This window comes from Triturus cristatus, chromosome 4_1 (genome assembly GCF_964204655.1).
Source record: "Triturus cristatus chromosome 4_1, aTriCri1.1, whole genome shotgun sequence".
NCBI lineage: Eukaryota > Metazoa > Chordata > Amphibia > Caudata > Salamandridae > Triturus > Triturus cristatus.
The window spans coordinates 8,925,547-8,946,569 of NC_140585.1; the positions used below are offsets into that span (position 1 = coordinate 8,925,547).

The window sequence follows — 21,023 nt, forward strand, 5'->3', positions numbered from 1 at the left end:
TAAAAACTTTTTTGTTCCCAACTGCTGACTGATTCCCTCCTTTTCCCTTACTAGTATCGATTTGTTGTGTTGTGGTACCTAATCAGGCGCCGGGACGCCCCTTGGCTGGGGCAGCTGCGCGCCTTATAAAAATGACTAACATAACATGACATAACATAACATTTCTGAATCACAAGTGGACGTGAGAAGTCCCTTTCACCCCCTTCCCTAATTTATTTATTTTATTTAGGTTACTTATAAAGCGCTAACAATCATCCCGGGGGATATCACGGCGCTGCGATTGCTACAGTAAGGATGCAGTGGGAAAAATAGGTGTCTTTAGTCAAAGTCAGGGAAAAGGAAAGTTTTTAGTTGTTTCCTGAACGCCAGGTGATCCTCTGTAAGTCGAAGGGCCATGGGAAGTTCATTCCACTTCTTTGCGGCAACGTAGGAAAAGGCTCGTTCACCCATTCTGGCTTTCTTTACCCGGGGTATGCTGGCCAGCGCCGCGATTTGTGAGCGGAGGTGTCTAGTGGGAATGTAGAACCGAATCCTGTTTCTAAGGATAAGAGGGCCTGTCTCATGAAGTGCTCTATGAGTAATGCACAGCATTTTAAAAGTTGCTCTCTGCTTCATCGGAAGCCAGTGCAGATCTCGCAGACAGTTTGTTGCCGAGTCAAATTTCCTTTTCATACAGATAGCCTTGGCTGCTGCGTTCTGAAGTGTTTGTAGCTTGGTGAAAATATACTCCGCCATGCCAACAAACAGAGAGTTTCCATAATCCAGCCTGCTCATCAAGAGAGACTGAATTAGGATCCTTCTGCATTCTAATGGAATCCAAGGAAAAACTCTTTTGAGCATCTTCAGAATCGCAAAGCCTTTGCCGCATATAGCGGCTACATGAGCTTTCATCGAAAGGGATGTGTCGATCGTTATCCCCAGGTTCCTTGCTGTTAATGTAGGGGCGGGGGGGATGCCCAATGCTTCAGGCCACCAGGTGTCGTTCCACATTTGTGTGTGGCCTCCAAACAGCAATATCTCTGATTTGTCTGCATTCAGCTTGAGATAGTGTTTATGCATCCAGTCAGCCAAATCAGAGAGGCAACTCCTAAGTCTGTCCTTGGAATTGGTCTTCTCATCCAGGACTACCATAAGTTGGGTGTCATCTGCATAGGAGCAAATTTCCACCCCCCATTTTCTGCCGATTCCGGCCAGGGAAGACACAAAAACGTTAAACAGAGTAGGGCTTAGCGAAGCCCCCTGTGGGACCCCATATTTGATGGTCCGGGGGGAGGATGAGAACTTGCCCAAATGCACCGATTGGGATCTTTCCAATAGGAAGGACCGCAGCCATCCCAATGCTCTGTCCCTAATGCCTCTGGTGGCTAGTGTCTCCAGGAGCAATTTGTGTGGGACAGTATCGAATGCCGCCGAGAGGTCCAACAGGATTAGGCAATTGATATGGGTAACAAAGGTGGATTTACAAGTAGAAAATCCCTTTGTCTCACAGTGTTTTTTTCGTACACTGCAACACAGCTTTTTGAGGTTGGAACATTTAATTTTGTGAAAGTATTTTGGGCACAAAAAGCATTTATACATCAGACCCAAAGTCATTAAAAGCTGCTGTGTGCAGGGTGCAATGGCACACCAGACACTCTACAGACGGTACCTGCTCCGGCTCAGCTGTAGTACGCCATTTCAAAAGGTAACAATTTGGCTCAGATCACATAACAATTGGATGGAAAACCTTTAACTATTTCAATTTAATTAGGAATGCAAATGGAAACGACAGAAAACATGTTTTGTTATTCTTGTCTACATCGCAGGCAATTTGCTTAAAGCTGGAGTTATTTTAAGACTTCACTCAGAGTTCAGAATAATGCCAACCGTGTTGCATCTTCTTAAGGTCTGGTGTTTTAAACCTCACAGAGCCTGCTAGTGAGCTACATAAATCATAAACATGTAATGTGCTATACTGTTACATAGAGCCGTTCCTTTATGCTTCCAGGCAACCAGTAATACGAACATAGGAAAAACCAACCCAACACCGCAGAAAAGTTTAAAAACCGAAGTGGCACGCATTAAAAGAGGTACGGATTTCACTGCAGTAATTGTGTACAAGCAGGCTTGTTTACTGCTGAGGGCAATATTATACACTGCTCTAAAGAAACTATTTTACTCATGAAGGCAGAAAGGATATGGTTAATGTAGGAGAGTAGGATCTGCTTCACATGGGTACCCCCACTTTTTGCTGGTGTTTCACTGTTTTTCGACCTTAGTCTGGCTGTGGCCCTGCTAATCAAGACCACATCCTAGCTGCTTCCTCTCTAAAATGGTTTGCATGTACATTAGGTACATATCTAATTGGATTCTGGAGTGCCTTATAAGCCCCTAGTATATGGTATACTATGTACCTAGGGCATAGGTACCTCAGAGGCCTACCAGGGGCTGAAGCATATATTATGCCACCCCTGGGAAGCACTCCAAAATGGCACCACGGGTCTGCTACTGCAGCCTGAGAAAGGGTGTGCTTGCACCCTATACAGTGATGTAGGCTACCTATATCCACATATATATACAGACACATATAAACCTATAAGCCACTCCTATGGCAGGCCTTGACAATCCTGAAGGCAGGGTGCTTGGTTTTATGTGAGAGGGTGCCCAAGCATGAGCTGAGCCCCTCTGCAGCTTTCGGAAATCCTTCCTTATAGCTGTTCTGTGATACAGCCATACCATATACTCTTTAAGTGCATTATAACCTTGTGGTAAATGCTAACTTTGGAATGGCTGCATCAAAACATGTCGTATTTGGTGTCAAACGCTTTCTGGTGGCGGGGGTAGCATTCCACCCTTCTAGAGGGATAGACATGTTCACACTGGTCAAACCCGGTAGGACTTTCCTGAGCACTGGCATCACAAAATGGATGCCTCTGACACAGACACGGGTGTGGCCTCCTGCTGCTGACGAAACTCCTGCAGGGAAGGCCTGGACAATAGGTTTCCTGTCGAAGGGAGGTGTAACCACCTCCCCAGACAGGCAGATGTGTATTGGGGCTGGGCGGGAGCACTCTCTGGTGCTTTGAAGTCCTGCACTGGGGGCACACTTGGTGTACCTGTGCAGAGTCTAGTTCAAACCGGTTGCAGGGGCTACCTGCCCCTGCTCTGGCGCGAAACTGGACAAAGGAAATGGGTGTAACCACCCCTCTTTCCAAGCCCACCCATAGGTGGGGCCTTATAGTTAGTCCATCCCCTAAACTTACTATAAGTATAGGAATCCAGTCCCTAGGACTCTAGATTACTCTGGACGAAACTCTGCAACATATATCCTGGACCTTCGACTTTCTATCACGACTAGAAGACGGAAGAAATCTCCCTTGGGGTCAAGGAGTGACTCCCCTGCTTGGCAGGCACCAAAGAAGCAACTGACTGGTCTGCATCGCTGAAGCTCCCGCCGGATGCCGAAGTATTTGCATCACCAGAGGTGGATTTCCAGACTTCCCCCCGAGGCTACCCTGAGCCCACAGCAAAGCTGAGGCCCGTGGCTATCGTGGGTAACGTGGAACCGTGACCCCTGGACACCGTGAACTTTTGCAGCAACACTATCTTCCTGGTCCTCCTCGAAGTTGTGCTTTGGGCTCCGAGTAGCCCCAGCCTTGAGCACCTCCTGTACCGAAGATTGCTGGCCTCCACTCCACTGGTGACCCGTGGGCCAGTTTCAAGTGGGACCGCTCGAGGCTCCTTCGCGATCACTAGCCCGTTGGCTAGCAGGTCCCCACGAAGGCAACTTCTCTTCTGCTTGGGCTTTCCTGGTTGCTCCAGACGTGCCCTGACTTACCTTTGCTGGGTGAGTCCCTCAGACCTTGCTGGTCTTCACCGCAGTCCTTTCTCTGAATTCCAGTGACTTGCCGTTGCCAAGGCTTGTTGGGTCCATTCTGGTTGCTGATACCGCAGCACTCGACATACTTCGTGGGACAGCTCGAATCCGGCTCGTGGACTTAGTCGACGTCTCATGGACCTCGTGGCTGAAGAGTCAAGACACCCATCTGGAAGCAGGAGAAAAGATTAAATGGACTTGGAAACTTGATCCACACAATGGCCAAAACACCGTGTTCTTTCTGAATTGGGGGATAAGCGTTAATCAGCTTCTTCAACAAATAGAGAAAGCAGCATTTGTAAAGAGCACTTTTTTATGCACGTAGTTTCATTTGGGAATGCATTTTTAAAGCACAATTATGTTGTTACAGTAATTGAGATCACGAAAAGCAAAGCACTTTGGGGACTGTAGTTTTAACTAACTGTGAAGCGAAAAAAACGGCCAGACCAGGTGATTAATTAGCACACGCGCGCATCAGGGAGGGATTTCATTTGCATGCGAGGTTTAAAAACCGAGCGTTTCTAGAGGCGGGTTAACATTTTGTTTTTGAAGAGGAGGATTGTGAATTTGTAATACTCCCGGGCAGGTACGTGTGCCAGATGCTGTACACAATAGGGCATGCTTGTTTGAAAGGTGAAGTACAGTTGGGACCTCACAGGCGTAATACCAGATGGAGGAGGGAGAAATTAGCATAAAAGCAAGTCACTGAGGGTTTAGAAACAGAGTGTTATACAGAGAGGGGTTGTTTTGATGTGTTTAACGCGAGTGGCTGGTCATGAAGAGGGTCTTTATCACAAACAGATGGGACATGTTGGAAGTCAGCACAGAAGGGGGTGTGCATGGGGGTGTGACAGTAAGGGGGATGCTTGTACATTTCATTCCTTTTATTCCTTTTTTGTCTTCTGATTCACGTACAATAATCATTCGAGTACAGTAGATTATCGCTGTTTACAGAGTATTGTTGAATATATGCATCATGTTATATGTACATGTTCATTATTAATTATAACATGTTTCACTTGTAGTTACCCCTGACGAAGGACTCGAGCAGTCCGAAATGCATTGGGTTTTAATAAAGAACATGCCTGGGATGAATCATGCGTTTATCGTGTTTGTGACAGAAGTCCGGATGGTCTCATCATAAATATAGGAAACTTGGAAAATTGCATGGCTCTCCAAGTGTGGATAAAGTGGAGTTGAGTTGGAGAAGAGAACGAACGATAATTTGATTAAATAAGGACTAATTTAAAGCATTGTGGTACTTGAGCACGTAGCTGTGCGACGGGTTCGGGGCGTAATGACGCCCCACTTATTACAACGAAGAGTCAAGACACCCATCAACTCACCTGAAGCACCCGACATCTGTGGGCATTGGTCCATCGTGCCCCTGGTCACTGGCAAGTGACCCAGACTCTGTCCCCTCTGCTTTCAGGTTCCTTCCATCCTAGAGCCAGGCTTGGATCTCTTCGGACACTTCTCCTCTTCACAGCAGCAGCAGTTCTTTGCCAGCTTCCATTGAAATCGACGACGCGACCCGACACCAAAAGACACCTATGCACCCGGCTTCCCTGGGTGAGGTAACTTGAGTACTCCGGTGCTCTCGTGGGCGCTAGCCCTAGAACTTTTTAAGTCCAAAGGGGTTTGGTCCTGACCCAATTAGAAGTGTCCCTAATCTTTAAATTTCCAACCGCGACATTGCTCATAGAAGCTAATGGGAACTCGCGGTTGTGTTTCCCCACTGCATACAGTTCCCATGGGTCCCCTGTGTCACTACCTTGGGTGGTTCCTTGGGGTTCCAGCGATTCTACAGGCTCTAGGCCTTGTGTCTACCTCAGTCGTGGTTCTTATACCACTTTTTTGGTATATGGTTTGGTACGCCCCTAGGGCCCAAACGTGTATTTGTGCTATTACTGATGATTGCTCACTTGTAACTTAAGTACTTCGAACTTCAGTCTCATAAAGAGACTAGAGGGGTGTGTTTTATCCTAAATACATATATTTTAAATATAGACCTGGTGTGGTTGTCCTTTCATTTGATCATTCAAGAGATGATAGACTGGTTAAACAAGCTGCTTTACATTCCTTCAAGACTTAGCCTGAAGGCTGCTCTCCATAGCTACCACTAGGATAACTTTCAATAAAGGTTGTCTTTAACCAATCACCATAAGGGGTTGTTTGGACTGATACAAGGTGCCCACTAGAACTAGCTTACCTGAACGCCGACGCCGCCAAGAGTCCGTGCAGTCCGCACTCCTGTGCCGCCATCGCCAAGAGTCTTCGCCAGCCAGATTCCGCGCCGCCGCACGGGACTACGAATCCCGGCAGCACTTGCGGCGGCGCAGCACGCACGCACCAACAGCGCCAGGAGGCGCATAAATTTAGCGTCAGGCCGGCGGAGCGGGGGGAACGGAGCTTACCTGAACGCCGACGCCGCCAAGAGTCCGTGCAGTCCGCACTCCTGTGCCGCCATCGCCAAGAGTCTTCGCCAGCCAGATTCCGCGCCGCCGCACGGGACTACGAATCCCGGCAGCACTTGCGGCGGCGCAGCACGCACGCACCAACAGCGCCAGGAGGCGCATAAATTCAGCGTCAGGCCGGCGGAGCGGGGGGAACGGAGCTTACCTGAACGCCGACGCCGCCAAGAGTCCGTGCAGTCCGCACTCCTGTGCCGCCATCGCCAAGAGTCTTCGCCAGCCAGATTCCGCGCCGCCGCACGGGACTACGAATCCCGGCAGCACTTGCAGCGGCGCAGCACGCACGCACCAACAGCGCCAGGAGGCGCATAAATTCAGCGTCAGGCCGGCGGAGCGGGGGGAACGGAGCTTACCTGAACGCCGACGCCGCCAAGAGTCCGTGCAGTCCGCACTCCTGTGCCGCCATCGCCAAGAGTCTTCGCCAGCCAGATTCCGCGCCGCCGCACGGGACTACGAATCCCGGCAGCACTTGCGGCGGCGCAGCACGCACGCACCAACAGCGCCAGGAGGCGCATAAATTCAGCGTCAGGCCCGCTTCGCGGGACGCGAGCGGGACGCCCGGAGCGAAGCCCGGGCAAAGGGCGGGCCCTCTACGGCCCTCATCGGCAGGAAGAGGCAGGGGCAGGGCCACACATGCTGCCTGAGTCATATCGGACGTTATCGTGCAAGTAAGTTGAGCACTAAGCAGCCCCTATTGTCATTGTCTCGCGCGATTTATGGTTACAGCCACAGTCATGCCTAAAAAAGCAGCAATAGTTCAAAACAACAAGATGAACAATTATTTGGTACAGACTGTACAAAAAATCAACACGCAAAGGAGGGAGTCTTTGGGGTTGAGTCAATCTCCGGACTTACTCTGTCTGTCCCCGCCCTCTTTTGCTATTACTTCGTTCAATGAATCGAACACACAAGATGTCCTTAGCGTCGCCACGTTAGTGGATATTGTCCCACAAGTCATACCTGAAATCCAGGTTAATGTAAATCCGGCTCTTGAAGATTCTATCATTGAGGGTGATATAACCGTTGAAAGTGATATTAATCCAGATCAAGATATACAGTCTCAGACACCAGAGGTGCCTTTTCTTGATGTAACACCCCCAGTTCATGAAGTGAGAACTAAACGTCAATGCACTAAGATCCCCCCTAAACGGGGTGGCCTACGTTCTGGGGCTAAAGGGAAGAGGGCCAATACCTCAAAATTTGCACAAACAAACTGCGCTGAGGATTTTTTGACTCGCTCTCTTGAAGAGGCGCTTCTAGAAAAAATTGCGGACTTCTTCGAGTCCAAAATTAATTCCATTATTAAACCCCTCATCTCTCAGATAGATAAACTACAAGCAGAGATCAAGAAGCTGGGTGGTCAGCAAAACACAGTTGCAAGCGGCATTGAAAATTTAACCACGTTAGTCACCTCTTTGAACAATAATCACGGGGACGCCGTTGTTGGTCCAACTTTGGGGGATGGAAAGGGAACAGAGCTAACTGGGGATAATCCAGCGACATTTATTTCCAACGCTGTTACTGGGATTTCTTTGCCTCAGTGCCCCCCAGCAAATTTAATTTCTGTGACGAATGTTACCCAAACGCAAACATCACAACCCCATATTTCTACGTCGGACTCCCTGCAATTTATTGTCGAGGCCACACCCGTGGTATTAGTCCTTGCAAATGTTCCTCTCTTAGAAAGAGGCTCGGCGGAAAACTCTAACTCACTGTGCAGCAAAGCCTTACATTGGTTGAGTAGTAATGTGCGGCTAGCTCCAGGAGGTCAGCAACATCTTGCAAGTGTAATCAAATCAGCATTCAGGGTCCCGTGGCTTGGAAATCGCCCTAAAAAATTTAAAGGTGATTGTGTGGTTGTGAGCTTTTCAAACCCAAGCGTTCTTCCCAATATCCTTGTAAATATTCTTCCCCCTCAACGTAGACAAGGTTCTGTGGTCCCCCTAACTCTGAAATTCTTTTACGGGGAACAGCAGAATGTATCATTCCCAAAGACTCCTTTTTTAGGACCAATTACAAACCGGGATTTTCATTTTAGATGGGGTCAAGAATCAAGGAATAACGCATTCGCTCATCGACAACAACCCTTTGCACTTAACCCTGTTACACAACCCGTGCAACTGTTTAATCGTTTTGCGCCACTTTCTTTTTTGGATCAAAATGATTGACTCTTGCCAAGTCCAATTGAAATTGCTGAGGAACAACAGCCGGCTCTTGTTTTACCTTCTGAGTACTCTGCTGGTAATAGAGTTTGTAGAATCTTGAGTTGGAACATTGCTGGCCTCAGATCCAAATTTAAAGACAAAATTTGGTTGGAAAAAATCAGGAGTTATGACATTCTTGCTTTTCAAGAAACTTGGGACTTGTTAGAGTGTTTGCCACTAGATGGCTACTCTCATTTTTTCGTACCCGCCGTCCCTAGTAAAGCTGGTAGAGCTAGGGGCGGGCTAGCCATATATATTTCTCTTGACGTTAAAGGCAAATGCAGCTACATTCAGTCTAATTCCAAAAATTGCTTAATGGTTGAATTGACTTTATCAAACTGTAACCCTATTTTACTTGTAAATTTTTATAATTCTTTGACCAGTCATTTTTCTAATGAGCATTTGTCAGCCTTACAGGATTTCTTAGCCACTCATATTGAGAATAGTTGCTGTGATTTTGAGGTAATCCTAATGGGGGATTTTAATATCCACCCATGTTTGGCAGGTTGTTTGAGGGAAACTGAGATACTTCCTTTTTACCCTATATCCCCGCATTTTGAACACACTTTAAGCGGAGAGTTTCTGGAATTATTTCTGGCTACCCTCAACCTTTATGAATTTTGCACCTGCTCAAATGATACGAGGCTACCAACATACGTGGGTCATGACTCTGGTACAATCATAGATTATATTTTTGTTTCTTTAAGTCTTTTATCTAAAATATTTTCATATGGGGTAGAAGCCTCTGTTTTTAGCGATCACAATCCTGTGATCTTAGAGGTTTTAGCATTTGGAGTCCTGGAACTCAGAAAGAATGATAAACTTTGTGCATTAGGTCTTGAGCTTAAAGATCAAAATCGCAGGTTAAAATGGGACCAAGTCACCCCAATGTCCTTTTTGCAGGACACATTGGCAAAAGTCTCTGATGAAATAGCTATATGTCTTGATAATGAAAACTCGAGTGTCAAAGTGGTTGACGCCTTTGGTGTCATATGTCACCAAGTTAATCTAGACTTGACCATAAAGGTAAAGTTAAAAAAATCACCTGGCCCTAGATGGTTCGATTCAAACTGCTCTAGGGCCCATTCAGTTCTTTTAAAGGCGTTAAAGGGTAAGCCTAGAAATAAAATACTGATAGCTTCACTGAGGAAACAATATAATTTTGCTATTAGAATGAGGAAATCCGAGATTAAAAATGAGGCATGGGAAGAGTTGTTACTGCCCGAAACACAGAAAGATAGTGTAAAATTCTGGGCAGTTATAAACCACCCATATTTTGTGGGACTAGATAATCAGAGAGTTGACTGTATTATTCCAGATGAACAGTGGGTGTCACATTTTAGTAACATCTATAGTCAAACTCAAACCACAATAGTTTCTGAACTAACATTAGTAAAACCTTTGACTCGCATTCCCCCTTTTACCCAGGAAGAGGTTATACTTGCCCTAAAAGACACTCTTTGTAAAAAGGCACCGGGGCCAGACGGGGTCCCAGCAGACTTCTTTAAGACCGCCCCTCAATTTAGCTCAAAAATTCTAACCAACATTTTTAATGCCACTAGGGAATTTATTTTTCCCTCTAGTTGGTTAACTTCGATCATTGTACCAATTTTCAAAAAGGGACAGCGGACAGATCCGGCCTGTTACAGGCCTATCTCTCTCATTGACTCAAGCGTCAAAATTTTGGGGAGAGTCCTGTTAGGCAGACTGTCAACGATTTTAGAAAGTAAGGGTATTTTATCCAATGCACAATATGGCTTTAGAGCCAAAAGAGGAACTTTAGATCAATGCTTAAACCTGGAGCTTATTATAAACAAATATGTGGTCGCTAGGGGTGGTTCACTGTACATGGCCTTCATGGATCTCTCCTCAGCTTTTGACCTGGTCAACAGGTCGAAGCTGTGGGGGATCCTGCTGTCCATGGGCCTTGACCCACCTCTGGTCGATTACTTAGCTGAGTTACACAAGGATCTTATGACTTCTGTAAGAGTCACCAGGGAAGGAAGATGCACCTGTCTCTTTAAGTCTGAGAGGGGGGTTAGACAAGGGTGTATACTCGCCCCCCTTTTATTTACCTTATACATCAATGACCTTGAGACAGTAATGCAAGCATCACACAGTGACATTCCACGAGCAGGGGAGACAAAGATACCTGTCTTACTATATGCGGATGACGCTGTTCTTCTTGCACGCTCTGGAGTTGCACTAAAAAAAACTCCTTTTATCTTTTGGAGCTTTTATGGTATCTTTGGACATGAAAATTAATACAGATAAATCACATGTAATGATCTCAGGACAAGCAGGTAGGAAAAAAAAGATGATGACATTTTACTGTGCAGGAAAGGAGGTAAAGAGAGTTCCTTCTTTCCCATATCTTGGTGTGATTTTTGACGAAAAGGGCACTTGGGGCCCTCAGCTTCAGGTTAAAACTAATGCTGTCGCTAGAACGACCGCAGGGCTGATGGGCTTCGCCAAAAGACTGGGCGCTCGCCCTATGGAAAGCATAATTAAAGTATATAAAGCAAAGTGCTTGTCAGTTGCCCAGTATGGCTCTACTATCTGGGGTTATATTAACCCCACTAAAATACAGATCGTAGAAAATAAATTCTTAAGATCTCTTCTTTCTGTTCCCCAATCGACCCCGACATTCGTATTGCATAAAGAGGTAGGACTGGGCTATATATCTGACACTCTGAAATTAGCTCCAGTGATTGGGTGGCTAAAAACTTGGCTTAACCTAGAGCTTACTTTAAATCACACCATTTTAAAAGATTGTTTAGCCCTGGATAGAGCACTTAAAATACCATGGCTAAGTTACGTGAGATCACAGCTGTCCTTAGCAGGCCGATTGGAGCTCTTCTCCTCTCCAGATAAAATAATTCATGAAGACTTAAAATTAATTAAAAACACCCTGTTAAATCTATATGCTCTGGAAAGAGAAGCACAAGAGTTAAAAAAACCTTTGGTAGGGAAATATGTTTTGCTCACTTCTGTTCCTGGAATGGAACCATATCTTCTGTGGGTAACAAATCCCTACCATCGCTTTCTCTTAACAAGATTTCGCTTCAATTTAATTCACTTTATCCTGGGTAACTTTGGAACTTGGGCTAGACCTGATGACGCTGAACCCTGTGACTGTGATTGTTTCTCAGTCCAGGATACGATGCACTTTATTATGTTCTGCGGCCATTATTCTGAGATCAGAAAAAGGTACTTGCTCCCTATTTTACGTACTCAGAGTTTTATTCAGGTAAAACCAGCCCTGTTGTTTTTGCAACTTCTTCCTAATATAAATGTTGCCTTTGCTGTAGCCAGTTTTTTAGTCGCAGGAGCAAGGTTGAAGAAGCTCCAATTAAGGCATAGGCATTCTATTTGTGAAAAATGAATTTCCTCCTTTTATAATGTACCCTTTTCTTTCCTTTTTAAAAAAAAATATTTATGTATGTTTTAAATGTATTAAATTTTTAAATTTTTCTTTTTTCTGATAATTGTATGCAGTGTAATGATCTGATGTATTCTTGTTATGTATCTTTTTGCTCGATCTTTTATGATTTTTATTAATCGAATAAAGATAATTTGACTGACTGACTGACTAGTGGACAGCATATATCAGGCCACCTTCTCACAATTAACAAAATGTCACTCTATTTCCATGCAGGACAAATCATGATTTGCTGGTGTGTATCATTTCAAATAGGATGGGCTTAGATGTGTATGCATTTCTTTCTTTTTTTCATATATGCTTTTTATAAGGTGATCCAATGCATTTCAAAACTGCTAGAAAACGATGACATAAAATGTCACACAATTTAGGCCAACGCCCAGAGCCTCCCTCCCCATCCCCGGGAACGGAGAGCGGGTATGGACCATTGTGCACAGCAGGAGGAACCTATCTATATTGCAAGGGGGTGCCCAAAGAAACGTTCCAGTGTGTGGGGCAAATGGTGGTCGTATTATGGACTCGAAGAGGGTTGTATGTAAGAGGAGAGGTATGGGACCAGAGGTCTAGAGAGACTGGTATGGCACTTTGTTGCAGGTTCTCTGCGCGGACCCTCAAAAGGTGTGCTTTGTTCATGTTTGTGATGAAAATCTAATAAAAATGTTCTTATTAAAAAAGTCACAATTTGCCTTTAATGGCATTCCTTACCTGAGCAACTAGCTTTCTTTCTTCCTTTGGCTGTGTGGGCGAGTCAAACTAGAAGCATAATCCCAGCTCTCCCAATCATCGCTCCCTGCCATGACACATCATATGCTAATCCCAGCATAATCCCAGCTCTCCCACCCATCGCTCCCTGTCATGACACATTATATGCTAATCCCAGCATAATCCCAGCTCTCCCACCCATCGCTCCCTGTCATGACACATTATATGCTAATCCCAGCATAATCCCAGCACTCCCACCCATCGCTCCCTGCCATGACACATCACATGCTAATCCCAGCATAATCCCAGCTCTCCCACCCATCACTCCCAGCCATGACACATCATATGCTAATCCCAGCTCACCCACCCATCGCTCCCTGCCATGACACATCAAATGCTAATCCCAGCATAATCCCAGCTCCCCCACCCATTGCTCCCTGCCATGACACATCATATGCTAATCCCAGCTCACCCACCCATCGCTCCCTGCCATGACACATCATATGCTAATCCCAGCATAATCCCAGCTCTCCCACCCATCGCTCCCTGCCATGACACATCAAATGCTAATCCCAGCATAATCCCAGCTCTCCCACCCATCGCTCCCTGCCATGACACATCATATATGCTAATCCCAGCATAATCCCAGCTCTCCCACCCATCGCTCCATGCCGTGACACATCATATGCTAATCCCAGCATAGTCCCAGCTCACCCACCCATCGCTCCCTACCATGACACATCATATATGCTAATCCCAGCATAATCCCAGCTCTCCCACCCATCGCTCCCTGCCATGACACATCATATGCTAATCCCAGCATAATCCCAGCTCTCCCACCCATCGCTCCCTACCATGACACATCATATGCTAATCCCAGCATAATCCCAGCTCTCCCACCCATCGCTTCCTGGCATGACACATCATATGCTAATCCCAGCTCACCCACCCATCGCTCCCTGCCATGACACATCAAATGCTAATCCCAGCTCTCCCACCCATCCCTCCCTGCCATGACACATCATATATGCTAATCCCAGCATAATCCCAGCTCTCCCACCCATCTCTCCCTGCCATGACACATCATATGCTAATCCCAGCATAATCCCAGCTCACCCACCCATCGCTCCCTGCCATGACACATCATATGCTAATCCCAGTATAATCCCAGCTCTCCCACCCATCGCTCCCTGCCATGACACATCCTATGCTAATCCCAGCATAATCCCAGCTCTTCCACCCATCGCTCCCTGCCATGACACATCATATGCTAATCCCAGCATAATCCCAGCTCACCCACCCATCGCTCCCTGCCGTGACACATCAAATGCTGACACTGTGCTTATGGCAAGGCTTCAAGAGCTCCTTCTACCAAAATCAGCGACCGCTGTGAATTTGTATGTTTTATACCAGCCATGGGTGCTGTCATAGCAGCCGAACACACACCACTGCTCATGTGAACTGCAGAAAGCAGCCAGTATTGACAAGCTTTGTATGAAGCAGGCTGCTGCCTTTCTGGACTGGATCCATGAAATATAACCACACAAAATAAAAACTGAAAAACACCTCAAGTGCACCCCTCAGAGTTCTCTTACATTGACAAATGAAACTAAAGTTGCAGAATGTGCATGTGAGGATTAAGGATCCAGCCCAGCGCCTAGAGACCACCTGCACCGCCCAAGGAGCTGTATAAATACTGTCAAGTGAGGCGAGCAGACCACTCTTGTACTCGGACTAGGGGGTGGGCTTCAGGACAGTAACAGTCCATATGGGAAGGCCTTCAGCTCTGAACACGTCTCCCTGCCCACCTCTACTGAGGTTCAGCTCACCCAGCAGCCAGGCCGCTTGAACCCTGTGGGGCTGCCACCACCCAGCTTCAAAGAATCCCCTTTTGAATCACTGTTCTGTGCCAATGCTCCTACATGGCATCTCCCTACTCAAGGTTTTGTAGTCACTTGTTCAGTATGTAGAAAGAGTCTGAAGCAGATGATACGGTTAATTGAGTTTATTGTTCAAGTTGTACGATCATAAATGCCCCATCGGACAACTCCGTCCTGCTGCTCACGCTCGAACCGCCAGACACTCAAAACATGCATTCCTACATTCTAACCAAGATTCTATCTACCTCACACCCACGCAGACTGAGCAGCACGGAGATGATGGATTGCATGACAAGCATAACATAACACATATCCCTTCTTCAAAAACAAAAACATAAAGGAACAAAAGATTGAGAAAACAAAATGAAATGGAACTGTAATGATAAATTAATGTTGATAAAGACGCCTACATTCCTATAATAAGATACATAAAATTAGACAACATTTTTTCCTTTAACAAAGGAAAATACTGGACAAGAAATAATTAGGTACAATGATAATCCTTTTGCCAAGATGGCTTACGAAGAATTCGACCAGATAATCTCCTGGCTCCGGCGTTATGTGCAACTGACGAATCCCCTCTTATTTTATCATTATAGGGGACAGGATTAAAGTCACTAGGTTTTGGAGAACTGACGCAGCACTCTTTACTTGTCCACAACCTACGTTCAAGATCATTACATAAGGTCACCTTCCTGAGATTCCATCATCGCCCATCATCTAACCTAACACAATTGCCACTAATCTTCAACACTTCCTTGGGTTTAGACCATCTGGACAATCCAGTCTTTGGCAACCCCTCAAGTGAAGTCCTCACCCAATCCCCAATTTTGAATGAACGTGTCCGACCTTTTATCTTAATATTATGTCTCAAAGCATATTTACATTGATACTCACTCACTCTTTGGTCTAAAGTTTCCCTTGGAATCCTTTTTACAATTTCCTTACGCATCCATGCAGGTGTGATTTTACAGCATGCCATTCTCTCCTTGAGAAGACTGAATGGAGTTTCTCGAATGGCAGAATGAGGAGTTTTACGATAATTCCATAACATTTTCTTAACAGAAGACCTACAATCCTCACCCTCCGTTTCTGCCAACTGTATGCACTCTTTCAACACATGATTGCATCTCTCAACCATACCGTTCTCCCTGGGATTGTAAACAGCAGCAGTAGTGTGTTTAATGCCATGCTCTTTTAATATGGCGTTTCGCGTTTAAACATATTTTAAATATCTAAACAATATATATGAGTCAATTATAACGAGAAGGAAAAACGGAAAGAACCGAACTTACTTTTTAAGTGGCATCATGTATCCAGATTTACCCGAATATATCAGTAGCTGAAGACTATATTTATAGCCCTAAAAAGAAAAAAAAGACCTATGAAGAAAAAAAAATATTCAATACTGAGTCAATATCGACAGCTGCCGAAGAAGTCAGCAAATAACAGAGAATCTTAATGATACAGTGTGAAGTACTGCACACTATCTTATAGTGCAATAGACCCGCTCCTGATGAAGGCAATTTTGCCGAAACGTGCGTAGTCTCCATCTTCTGCATTGCCTCCATCGAATGTACATCGACCGCACTATTAATTGTGCTAGATTGGTTTCTTGTAGCAGTTTAGGAATCTTTCCAACGTATTGTCTAGATATAAAAGCTGTATTTTTGTAAATATTTATGGATATTGTTTATATATATATTTTTTCACACTGTGGAAGTAAAACAAAGAAATCATTTTCATAGACAACCTCTTAAAAAAACATTAGAGAATAATTGCATAGTATATTCATATCCCAAAAAAATGGTGAAAGAACATAAATAAATTTATATATTTTCTTAAATTATAATTGTTTTCCTTATTTTTATATAAAGTACTGTTGTTGGTTACGGTCATTCATATACCTAGTAATTGTTGGCATATGTGCATTATAGCTTGCTATAGATTTTTCTCTTAATGCTCTTTTAAGTATCCTTGAAATGCATTAGCTAGAAATTGTGGACCATTATCTGTAGTGATACTTTCAGGATAACCCTCCCTATGGAAAATTTCCTCACAAAAACTGATAACGTTAGACGCCTTGATTTCCTTTACCAAAGCAACTTCAGGCCATTTGGTATAATAATCCATTAGGACAAAGGCAAATTTACCAGTTATGTGGTTAGTATTGAACGGGCCACAAATGTCCATAGCCAGTTTTTGCCACGGTCTTTCTGGAGATGCAGTAGGTGTAATGGTGGTATCTTGTGATGTATGCGACTTGTCACTACACATACATGCAACACAGTTCCTCACACACCTGTCAATGTCCTTATACATGCCTGGCCACCAAAAATCACATCACGCCCTTCTTTTCATGCAAAACATGCCAGAATGTCCTTTGTGTAAGAGTTCCAACAATCTAGAGCGCAATCCCAATGGCACTACCAATTTATCTGTTCTCCTGACTATACCTGTTGGCGATTCACAGATTATTCAAACCAAATTATTTTGTACTCAGGTAACTCCATATTGGACAATACTTGACAATTGCAATGATCAGTTTAGCCTGAAACAACTCGTTGCAACACTGGGTCAGCTGAAGTGGCCTGCTTCCATTCTTCTAAGCTAATTGCACCATTGCAAGCTTCCTCTACCGAGGCTATTAAGCAATCTTCATCCAGGTCCTCATGAGATATGTCATCCTTGGAGGTTCCTGGAAGGGGTCAGCGTGACAAACAGTCAGCATTGACGTTTTTGAGACCAGGTACATACACCACCTGAAAGTCATATTCTTGTAATCTATACAGCCACTTCGCGATTCTGGGGGCGGCCCTCCCTGCCCCTTTAGTCGTGCAGATATCTATCAATGGTTTGTGATCTGTTCTTAATTCAAACTTGGTACCCCAAACATATGTTCTAAAATGGTTGATGCCCCAAAAACAAGCAAGGGCTTCCTTTTCAATAACAGAATAGGTCGCTTCCGCACCTTTTAAAGTGCGAGAAGCGAATGCTACTACCCACTCACTGTTATCCTTTCTTTGCATTAAAACAGCACCCAAACCATAAGCACTGGCATCCACTACAATGATAGATTTGTTGTGAAGATCATATGGCTTAAGGGCAACAGCTTGACTGATATCATTTTTCAAGCCGTCGAATGCTGTTTGACACTCAGGGCTCCATGTAAAATTTGCCCCTTTTTTCATTAAAAGTCTCAAACAGTGAACCTTAGACGCAAAGTGATTTACAAATTTAGAATAGTACTCCACCAACCCCAGAAATGAGCGAAGTTGTTCCTTATCTACAGGAGACGGAGCATTATTAATCGCATCAAGTAGATTTTTGGGGGGGTTTGACTCCATCAGCCGATACAGTGTGACCTAAGTAGTCAATCTGTGTCACAGCGAATTTACATTTATCAGCCGAGATTGTCAAACCAGCAAGTTGCAGTTTCATCAGAACTTCATTTAAAATCGAATCATGAGTTACAAGATCTTTTCCCCACACTAGCACATCATCTTGAAAAACAAGCATGTTGTTGATGCCCTTGAGGATGCTACACATGAGCCTTTGAAAAACTGCCGAAGCAGAAGCCAAACCAAACGGCTTTCTAAGAAATTGAAATGCACCCTCAGGGGTGATAAATGATGTGAGATGACGCGAGGTGGGGTGTAATTTTATCTGGTGGTATGAATTAGACAGGTCAATAGAAGAAAAATATTTGGCATTCTTGACACAAGCTATCATTTCGTTGATGCGTGGAAGAGGGTGACGGTCTATCCATATATTTTTATTCAAGTCTCTTAGGTCTACGCACATACGCAATTTTCCATTGGGTTTGCGTGCCAAAACCACCGGACTAAGCCAATCCGATGACTCAATATGTTCAATTATGTTCTCCTCACATAACCTGTTAAGTTCTAGCTTTAATTGTGGTCTTAAAACCAAAGGGACATTGCGGACTTTGTGTACTACTGGAAGAGCATCTGACTTTAATATGATGCGATGTTCAAATTTATTTAAACAACCAAGTTTTGTCTTGAACAACTCGGGATATTTCACGCTCCAATCCGAGGTGTAGGAGTCATCTGTTAGTAGCACTTGAGTGGGATGATTGGGATCGAGAATCATTCCTAAACTTTTCTGTTCTTTCCATCCCAACAAAGCTCTACCTTTGTCAACTACATAAATATTAGCTTGAGCATTTCTACTTTTGTACGATATGTTGCCACCAAATTTCCTGAGACAGGAAGTTTGTTTCCACAATACCCTACAGGTTCTACATCCGATGGCAAGAGATTGCTTTTACCAATGGACAACCACATATGTTTGTCTATAATAGTGAAAGGCAAACATGAATCAGCCCACATGGAAACATTTACTTGGTTAATAGACAATACGCATTTGGGTGGTTGATATGTGCCTAACACCTCATTTACCTCATTGTCCCAAATAACCAATACTTCAATTTCACTGTCGCTATCACTCAGAGGTAATTCATTACTATCATTAACAACATTTACAGAACGCTTGCAAAATTCACGATCACCAGTTTTGCACATTTTAGAAAAATGACCAGTCTTTTTGCACTTAAAGCAAGTGACATTGATGGCAGGGCAACGTGGATTATCAGCAGTGTGACTGTTGCTACCGCATCTGAAACAAAAGCGTTTGTGAGTTGAAAATTGCGTCTTAGCCTTGCTAGGATGAGTGCGATATTCATTGTGCTTTTCATTGCTCGACTTAAACTTAGGTCTGGATCTAAAGGCATTAGTGTCATCTTTTGGTACAATAGCTATGGTTCTTGATGTGCGGTTATCTACAAGACTTACATCGCTTGGGTTGTTGGAATTCTCACATTTTAACTCTTTCACATATCGTGAAGTGTTTTCAATTCTTCTAGCTACACTGATGGTTTTCTGTAACGAAGGGTAATTGAGATCTAATAATCTTTCTTGGATTTTTGGATTGTTAGTCCTATTTATAAACTGATCCCTAATGATTTCTTCATGTAAATCATTAAACTTGCATGTTGCAGCAAGAGTTCTTAAGACTGCAACATACTGTTCGACAGTTTCTCCCGTTAACTGCGCCCTTGAAAAGAATTTGTGTCTTTCGACAACAATGCTAGTTTTCTTTCCATAATTCTCCTCTAATGCTCTTAATGCATCTAAATATTCATCGGTGACATAGAATTCTGCTTTGGAACTGTCAAAAACAATTTCTTTGTCAGTGGAATTACCCCCCTCTTCACCAAGTACAACATTACTGGTTGATGAGTTAACTTTTACGGGTTTGGGTGGGGTTTTTAAAACTTTCCTTACCTCAACACCTAGATTATGTTTTAAAAGGGCCAATTTACGTGAGGCTAAAAATGTCTCGCCACCAATTGCTTCAAGATAAGTTTCAAATGATTCTTGCCAGTCTTCCCAAGACATGGAATGCAAACCTTAGGTGGAGCTAGTACAGAGTTTGTTTCCATGGTTGCAGATTGCACACAATAATATGTTGTAGCAGGAGGTATTAAGGAACACACAATAATGTAAAAAAAAATGTAACAATTAAAATAACAAACGGTCACCGACCTCTGAGATTTTTGCAAGTTACTGTTCATGTAAAAGTTTATGAACAAAATAATGAATTAATATAATAAAAGTAGGCACCGTTGTCGACTGGATGGCTACACAAGAAAGAAAATACTGTGGTTTTCAAATCTTGAGTTAAAACAATTAATGTAGTCACCGTTGTCTCTGGTGTTCAAATCTTGAGATAAAGAAACTGTTGAATAAAGTTGTGATGAGTACACAAAAGAATAAGTTAAAACAATTAATGTAGTCACCGTTGTCTCTGGTGTTCAAATCTTGAGATAAAGAAACTGTTGAATAAAGTTGTGATGAGTACACAAAAAAATAAGTTAAAACAATTAATGTAGTCACCGTTGTCTCAATCGATTAATAGAAGCCTCCGTTAGAATGCACTACTTAGTAAACATGGGTTGCAAACAGTTAAAAATGCAGTTGCAGGCTTGGAAAAGTATTTGTAATTTAGAGCGTGTACACGAAATACTTGCTAAGCGGTGTCCGTGATGTTTCCTCGTAAACCGTCTCTGGTTGCTAGGATACGGATGACACCACAACGCGATGACGTGTGACGTCCTCCTGACAGCTTCCTGTTGCACGCGTCTTGTACCCACAAGCTGCGCGATTTTCTTAGAACATTGCTGTGAGTTCTGTGATGATCGCGGACCACGTTCTAAACTACCATAAGGTAATTATTTTAAAATTTTTCGTACGTTTCAACACAATGAAACACTGCAAAATCAGGATTGCTGTTGCATCGAAACAGGATTGCGAGGCAATGGCAAATGCTTGTTTTTATTTCAGAAAGCCCTTCCCAACATTCTCAGCAAATTGGAGGTGATCCATTCTCACCCTGGGAGGGGGAAGTCCTTTAGCCTGGCGCTCTAGTAAATATCTCACC

The 21,023-nt window shown here is 44.0% G+C and overlaps 1 protein-coding gene across 1 annotated transcript in view; it reads right to left on the reverse strand.

Moving 5' to 3' along the window:
* Positions 1–318: 318 nt before the first annotated feature.
* The window catches only part of LOC146839285 (uncharacterized), a 161,394-nt gene continuing 140,689 nt past the window's right edge, over positions 319–21,023 (reverse strand). Inside the window, exons 5-7 of the mRNA XM_085650762.1 lie at positions 18,983–19,875; positions 15,854–15,921; positions 319–766 (exon numbers count right to left, since the gene is read on the reverse strand). Coding sequence (XP_085506888.1) covers positions 319–766; positions 15,854–15,921; positions 18,983–19,875 — 1,409 coding nt within the window. The remainder of the gene's footprint in view (positions 767–15,853; positions 15,922–18,982; positions 19,876–21,023) is intronic.